This window comes from Mus caroli, chromosome 2, assembly GCF_900094665.2.
Source record: "Mus caroli chromosome 2, CAROLI_EIJ_v1.1, whole genome shotgun sequence".
Taxonomy (NCBI): domain Eukaryota; kingdom Metazoa; phylum Chordata; class Mammalia; order Rodentia; family Muridae; genus Mus; species Mus caroli.
The window spans coordinates 47,776,677-47,784,951 of NC_034571.1; the positions used below are offsets into that span (position 1 = coordinate 47,776,677).

Sequence of the window (8,275 nt, forward strand, 5' to 3'; positions counted from 1 at the left end):
GGAGCTCCCAGCCAACTTCTTCTTATTCAACCATCCAGCCACACTGCAGTGGGCTCACAGGGATTTTCTTCGGTACTGTCTTCTCGTTACCTGAAAGCAAGTTCATTCTCCCTACCTCACATCTTTATTACTCATTTTTCTCTAGCCATGCCTATGCACCAGACTCTTCCAGTCCGGCCTCTGTCTCCAGTTACTGCTTTAGCTGCTTCCATATCTCACCATCCCCAGACTCTCTGTATCACCAGATCCCATGAAAACTTGGCATTGAAATTTTAATTCTCTCTTTAAACTGAAAGGAGCTCTAATAGTGTAGATACAGCGACTGAGGCAGGTAAATTCTGCCTGACTCAAGACAAGCCTGTGCTGCAACTAAATGAACAACCTCTTCCATGGCCTTGGGATGAAAGACGGTATCCATCTTCACTAATCACTCAGCTTTTGATTTAACCAATTATTCTGAAGTAGTTTCCTGTTCTCACCAATGCTATTTTCAACCTTTAACAACATCGTTTTTAGGGATGTCATATGGAACCAAAGCAACCTAACAAGTGTAGGCTGAGTTACAGGACGGACTTTGTTCCCATCAAAGGCTGTGATAGAATTAGAGGTGTGGGGGGGGGGCACTGCTCAGAACAGTGATGGTACCCCAGGTTAAAACCAATGAGTCCACCACAGAGCTGAAAGGACTGTGCACATGCAACCAAGAAGAGCAGACCTGGGCTCTCATGTTAGCTGCATGCCATCCATTGAGGCACTTATGGGTCATGCCTTCCTTTTTTAACCAACCCTTTGTGCCCAGTGGATTATGGCAAAGACAAGCTCTGTTTTCTCTTCAGGTCTATAGCTAAATTGTACTTCCCATTCTCCTTTGCAGCTAAGAACACAGCACAACAAAGTTCTAGCCAATGAAATGAGCTTTTATGTGCGCTATTTATAGGCGCTAAAGGGCCCTTTCCTTTAGCAGGCTGGAGAACTCAAGCTAAAGACCAAGGGCCCCAAATGGTAGGTGAAGCAAATGTTTTAACAGAGTTTCCCCTCACCACTTACCCGTCTTCCCCAACAGGAAGCCCTGTCTCTGATCATTTAGTGAGTAAAATTAAGCTTCCAGTATGTTCAAACCATTCTACATCTGGGGGACTATTAGTAAGGTGATCTGGCCTAAATTCAATCAGATACTTAGAAATCCACCTAACGGGAGGCAAACATTCCCATTTCGTCAATGCAACTCTCAATTACTAGAAGTAAAATTGCAGCTGTGTGTGTTGTATATGTATGTGTAGATGTATGTACTGATTGCTGTGTGTGCATTGTGTAAGTGTGGATGTGTTGTATGTGTGAATGTGTATGTGTTGCATGTGTATATGTTGTATGCGTGTGTGTTGTGCATGTGTATATGTGTGTGCATGTGTGTAAGTGTATATGTGGCATGTGTGTTGTATGTATATATTGTGTGTACATGTGTGCATATGTGTGTATATGTGGTATGTGTGTTGTATGTGAGTGTCCACAATAGAAGACACTGGGAATCCCGATCTGCTCCTTCCCACCTTATTAATTTGAAAGAGAGTCTTTCATAGCCCAGCACCACAAGCCCACATATGGCTCTCATCTCTTCCCACACAGCAGTGAGGATGCAGGCATGTGAGAGCCATGCTGGTTCTTATGTGAATGCCGGGTATCTGAACTCAGGTTCTCTGTTTGCACACAAGCACTCTAACTACTGGCCTGCCCAGCCCCTCAGCTTCCTTATATTGTAGCTAGTCTTAGAAGCCAGTGACTATGTTCCCATGACTACACAGAAGGCTTTTCTTTGACAAATTATAAACACATATACATATTTGTATGGACTTCTATATGTTTGTACTTAAGTTTCATAGATACACAATTTGTGCTTAAAGCATGATTATGTTTACCTTTTCTTTCAATGCTGCATTAATTAAACTCTAAAATCTATTTCAAAGTATTTAAAGATTTGTAAAAAGAACTCTTTGGTTTAAAGTGATGAACTGGACACATTCTTCAGGTTTCTCAATGTGCGCTATATAAATTCACTTCTGACAAATGCTCAGTTTCTTCAGGGGGCTGTTTCTGCACAGGCCACGTTTCACATTGAGGACAAGCATGCTCTCATTGTTAAGTCAAAACAGATCTCCCTCACTTCTCTAGGAAACCTAAGAGCTCTAGACGCTTTCCACAGAACTGAAGGAGGGAATTATTTGAGAGCGCAGCTGTATTGATAATGGCTTGTTGTGGGATATGTACAAAACAGAACTAAAAGCATAGCAAGGTTATTTCTAAAAAATAGCATGCAAATAAGTGTAGTTGCCTTCAATAGTGACTCTGAAGCCTATATCCTAGTGATGATTGCTCCCTCCTTAAGAGGTTGTTTCCAGCATGTCATTCTTACAAAGCAATATACATGCGTATGTGTGTGTGTGTGTGCATGTGTACACACACACACATATATATTAGTCCTTTGAATCACACGCACGTGAATACATGCCTTTACACATATGCATAGTTTCCAGACACTACACAACATGACCAGTGAGCCATTATATTCATCAGAAACAAACATTTTAACCAATTTCTTCATGAAAACCAGATTGTTATGAACTCACTAGTAAGGGAGAAAATAAATACAAATATGCATTATACCCAACAAATGGATTAATTTCCTTTTCCAGGCCCTTCTGACCTTGGGGACCTCAGGCAATATGCCATATTTTTGTGGCTGTTCCAGTGTGTACTCTCCTGGAACACCGAGTTCAGCTTAACTACTAGACTTCTGTAACGGTTGGAAACAGATCCACAAGTCAGTTTATCACACTTGTTCAGTTAAGGAAAAATCGAAAGACAAAAACGTCTGTATGTCTCACCTCCCATCAAACCTGTGCTTCAGGAAATCAAAGAGGGCTTTCTGCATCATGTCTGTTACCTTTGCAGAGGTGGGGAAAAAAGAACGAGGCAAACACAACAGAGAGAGGGAGAGAGACACAGAGAGAGAAGTCAAAAGTGAGAGCGGCGGAAGCAAAGGACACAGTGACCGAGGAGAGTCCCCATGATATCCAGGCAGCTACAGTGGGTCTCAGAGGGCAGACAGCCATGATAATCAGACACAGCTGCTAGTGCCTCCCCGCGCTTCTTCTCCAGGATGCTGAGGAATGAACCTAGAGTTTTCACCAGGACCCCAGGCAAACTCTCCTTCCTATTCCTTCAGGAGTAGCTCTGCCTCTAGGAGGGCATAAGCTCACCATGTGCACGGATGCTAGCCGTCTTTGCATGGCACAGTTAGGCTTGCCTCTAGTGACGAGCAGTGGGTAGCCTCAAAGTTGACACCGGGCTCAGCTGCCCTGCTTGCCTGTGTGTGTGTGTTGGGTATTCTCCTTGTCTGGGACTTAATTTTTTTGTTCATAACTTTCCTGCTCATCACCTGACATTTCCAACTTGGAGAAAGAGAGATAAAATCTTAGATCTGCCTCAAGAAAGTCATTAGGACATTCAACAAATGTATACTAAATTCCTCCTCTCCATCAGACGTCATCCTTTGGGGAGGGGTGAGTGGGTAGCCCGAAGCTTCAGATTTAGATATTACATTCCACTTGGTTTTATCCATTTAAGCACAAAGCCAGAATGGCAAACTTTGAAATGCCATGCACCACAGCCTGAGCTCTTCTTCATTACATGGCAATGTTTAGTTAATCTCCAGAATTTAATCCTGTTTTTACTGGTTTTCCCCACCACTGCCTCCACATACTATGAGCTGCCTTCCACCAGTTCCTATCTGTCATCAGACCTTGGAGGGGTCAGAATCCAAAGGATAGTCCCCAGGGAGGAAAGGAGAGCAATGGATAAAATTTGTACCTCATAACCTTTCAGTGATGGCCCCACTAACACCACAGGACGCATTGACGGCACAACGTCATATGGAGGAATGTGCTCCGTCTGAAAAAGACAAGTCAACGTGAGTGAGAAGGCCAATCTGAGCCTCTCTTCTCGACAGCCACAACATCCAGAATTCTCAGTAAGTGCCTACTAAGGGTTCCCACCGAGGAGGTCCATCCCTCACATTATAGCTATGTGGGTCACGGAAACGGAACATCCACAGGCATGTACGGATCGGAACCTTAGCAGGAGTTTAGAAAGGAAACACAACTTACCACTTTCTGCTTCTGTTTTGCTAAAAGACAACAACAAGAGCCATATCAAAATATGTTATCTCCGTAAATGATAGCATGTGAGTTTAAAAGATGGGAGAAGGTACCCTGTAACTGTCCTCACTGCTTGCCTGGCACCCCCTCAGCAGGTCACTGCCCTCTGCCACTTCGCTCTGGACAGGCTGTGTGAGAACATGAAATACAGACCCCTTCCTCTCTGTACCGATGACTTTCCCATTAGAAGCTGGGGATGGGCACTCAAACAGCACCGGAGGTTGTTAGCTAATCATTAAGCATGCGTGTGCCCATATTGTGTGCTATTCACAGTGGAGCTGAGGGCAAGCTAGCTAAGCGAAATGGAAAAAAAAGAAAGAAAGAAAAAGAAAAAGAAAAAAGAAATGATACAATGTAAGTGAAAAACATTCTTATTATTGTTACTGTCTTGTATTTGTGACTGTTGGTAAACCGAAGGGTAATGTAGCAGATGTTCTCTGCTCCTCCTGAATCCTGATACATCTGTTTCTACTATGCTCCTCTCAACTCTTGGACAGCCAGTTTCCCTTGTCCCCTCTAGGTGGTAAGAGAAAAGCTGGTGGCAGAGCCTAGTGCCCAGCAAACGAAAGAATCTACTTCACAATCAACAAAGGTGGTTTTGCTGCCATCCAAACAGCAGGTCCAGTCTACATGCATCCACCTAAAGCTATCCCAGACTCTGCCTGGCATTGATGTATGTTGCAGTGTGATAGCCTCATGCTGGGTACTCAGAATCTGCCACATGTCCTGGCCAGAATGAAGCTAGCTTATAGGAGAATCACATCAGAGGATGTGATAGAAGAAGACTTTCTTGGTGAAGATCTTCATAATTTCCAAAGACACACAGTCTTTATTGAGATACCCTGTCTCTATTGCATTAATTCTAGGGCTCATCTGGAATTGCCAGATGTCCAAACATAAAAACAAAGTAATCTTGGCTGCAGCAAGGCTATATCCCTCCCAGGATGTACAACCTGGACCCAACACATGCTAGAGCTTCATGTTCATGATGTACATTGCTGTGAGAGTTCAGGAACTTTTATCTCTATTGGCCTTACAATTTTAAAGTAGCTTGAGTTCTTGGGTAAAATAATGAACTTGAGATTGGTTTATACAGGGAGAGTTACTGGCTGTAGGGGGTGAATGAGATTTTTCAAAACTATACCTGATTCTTATATCATTAGTACTCTCCAAATCAAATAGCATTCAAACGAGCAAGGAAATTTTTCATAAAGGAAGCTTTACATCTTTAAGTCTTAAATCAAGACTTTATTTCCAAACCAGTGAAAGAGTTAGCAAGCCCCCTCACCTGTTGTTGTGGGAGTTGCTCGGAATGTTCCTGATACCATTTCTCCCAGACTGGAGGAAGAGTTTCCGCTCGATTTCCTAGAACACGGAAAGGAACTTAAGACTCACTCCCCAGATCCCCTGAAAACAGAAACTGAGAATCCAAGGCGTTCTTTGGCCTTCTACTAAATAATTCACAACATACCAAATCCTGTTAGGAGGGAAAAATCTTCTCAAATGCTTTCTCTGACCTCGTTTCTCAGAGAAAGTGGAGAACTAATTGAGACCTGGAAATATACTTGGTCAATTATCTATCCCAATTATCTGTACAAGAACTGAGCAGAAAGACTCAGAGATCCTGGTAAGGGTGCTCTGTAGAGCACTGTGTTTACCTGAGACCAGTCATCAAAGTGCTGGCCAGAGGCCAGACAGTTCAGAACAAGCAAGAAGACGGGAGAACTTCTTAAAAGTGTGTGTGGGAGGGTGTTCCATGGTCTGTTCTGCTGTCCACAGTCACAGTTCTGTCGATAGTAATTCAGTTATGCTTATATTTCAGCATGAACAGGTCTGACACTTACTGGCAGGATGGTGGGACACACTGCAGTATATCTTTGAGTATTAGCTTTCCCCATCTATGGACATAGGAGTTATCTCTACTCTAAGGAGAGGAACGTGACAAATGAGCCTCTTTGAATAAAGCCCTGGACTTTATTGTTTCTCTTGCCTCAAAGAAAACTATATATATTCACATATATATGCATGTACTAACAGTTAACAATGGTGAGAAACGAGGAGTCATATTCTAGTAGGAGATAATCAAGGCTGCACAAGAGAAATAGATAAATACATAATATTTCTGAGAGTAGTTAAGTGTAGTAGAAATTAAGAAATTGGGCTGGTGAGATGGCTCAGTGGGTAAGAGCACCCGACTGCTCTTCCGAAGGTCCAGAGTTCAAATCCCAGCAACCACATGGTGGCTCACAACCATCCGTAACGAGATCTGGCGCCCTCTTCTGGAGTGTCTGAAGACAGCTACAGTGTACTTACATATAATAAATAAATAAATAAATCTAAAAAAAAAAATTAATTAAGTTGGAAAGAGATGGAAAATACAGGTACAGGGTGTTTCCTGGGTGGGTACAACTTAAAATATGGTGGGGAAGGAAGGTGTCACTGGAATGGTGCCACAGGGGCCTAAAAGAGACAATGCAAAGGAGGAAGAGGGGCCCAGGAGGAGGAGGAGGAGGAGACATCAGCAGATGCCACAACCTCACGAAGGGCCAAGTGTTGCCAGTGTGCTGAGAAGCAGAGAGAATGAACTGTCTAGAGCAAAGGGAACAAGAGAATTAATAATAAAACATTTTTACAAATTAATGATTAGAAGGGTGGGTTAATTGTACTTCTCTGTTCTTTCATTATCCTGGAAAGGTTTCCATTAGGATAAAAGCAAAGGTAACCTTAAATAACACAGTTCTTTTCTTATTTGAAAAAAAAATCAAGCTGAAAAAGAGAGATTGAGGCAAGAGATGGCTTCGTCCAGACATGGTGACATGAAGCTGCAACTCTAGCATTAGGGCATGGAGCTGGTGCAGAACTGCCTCGTGAAGACAAGCCTGGACTACAGATCAAGATTGTCTCAAAACAACGACAACACTAGCAGAACTTGCTCTGCCTGAAGGCTTTTGAAGAATTCTAACACATATGAAATTGGCGCTTCACAGAGAGCAGCGGCACAGCATCCAAGCAGCACTGGGTCTGTGTGGCTTGGACTCCTCTCCAGCTGTGCTCACACTGCTGGGACCTGCCACTGGCACACCGTTTCTTTTGAACACTAGAGGCTAGTCTGTCATAGCTCCCTGGTGTCATCAGCACAAGGCAAGCAGAAGATGGCACAGGAGCCCAGGTAGAGGAAGGGACCTCGGGAACTGTCCACATACTGAGCCCACCAGACAGAGTCTTTGACAGGGACCCAAGCAAAACACCAACTCTAGGTCATTTCAGCTGCCACCTGAGCTGTCCTGAGAAGTGAGGCTCTGTGTCACTCTCACAGGAGAAAACAGGGTTTGGAGATGGGTTTACTGAGTAAATCAGTAATTCCACTGTGGAATTCACATGGGTTTCTGAGGAGCTAGGGGTCAGAGCACAGTGGAAACAGTTAAACCTGTTTCCTTTGTATCCTTTGTATCCTCCTCAAGAATAGCGTGTATGCAGGGGAGTGTCTCTTTGCTTTAAAGGTGGGTTTTCATTGGGGTCCCAGCAAAGAGAATTGGAAAGAACCCAAGTTCCTGAATGGGAAAAAAAAAAAAAAAGAATCCAACAGAAAACAGAGGTTGAGTCAAAAGAATAAACTGCTTTATCCAGTTTTAAATAAATAAAAAAAAAAAAACCAACTTGACAATATTGTCCAATTTTCCCACCAAAAAGTGGGGAAGGAAGGAGGGAGGGAGGGAGGGAGAAAGGAGAAAAGGTTAGCTCATAAAAAGGATGGGGTGTTACCCGCCATGAAAACGGCCTCTTTTCTGTTCCTGTTGAATCCGAATATTCTCCAAGCGCAGTGGACTTGGGATGAAGCCAATCTCACAGCCCTCTTTTACCAGTCTTCCTATCCACCAATCATTGTTATATTTCTGGAAAGCAGAGAGGAAAGCTGCCCTCAATAGTAATTCAGTTACCCTCACATCTCAGTAGTTAACTCCAAGGAAGCGAAGGGATACAATGTTACCTCACATCTCAGTAGTTAACTCTCGAAGGGATACAATGTTACCTCACATCTCAGTAGTTAACTCTCGAAGGGATAC

At 43.3% G+C, this 8,275-nt stretch overlaps 1 protein-coding gene across 6 annotated transcripts in view; it reads right to left on the bottom strand.

Annotated features, from left to right (window-relative positions):
- The window catches only part of Cacnb4 (calcium voltage-gated channel auxiliary subunit beta 4), a 243,005-nt gene that overhangs the window by 28,195 nt on the left and 206,535 nt on the right, over window positions 1-8,275 (bottom strand). For 5 of the 6 annotated variants that reach the window (XM_021180332.2, XM_021180341.2, XM_021180350.2 and 2 more), the window contains 5 exons: window positions 7,974-8,104; window positions 5,500-5,576; window positions 4,161-4,180; window positions 3,865-3,945; window positions 2,880-2,938 (listed from right to left, as the gene is read on the bottom strand). In XM_021180332.2, coding sequence (XP_021035991.1) covers window positions 2,880-2,938; window positions 3,865-3,945; window positions 4,161-4,180; window positions 5,500-5,576; window positions 7,974-8,104 — 368 coding nt within the window. The remainder of the gene's footprint in view (window positions 1-2,879; window positions 2,939-3,864; window positions 3,946-4,160; window positions 4,181-5,499; window positions 5,577-7,973; window positions 8,105-8,275) is intronic. The other variant, XM_029472686.1, reaches the window with a different exon arrangement.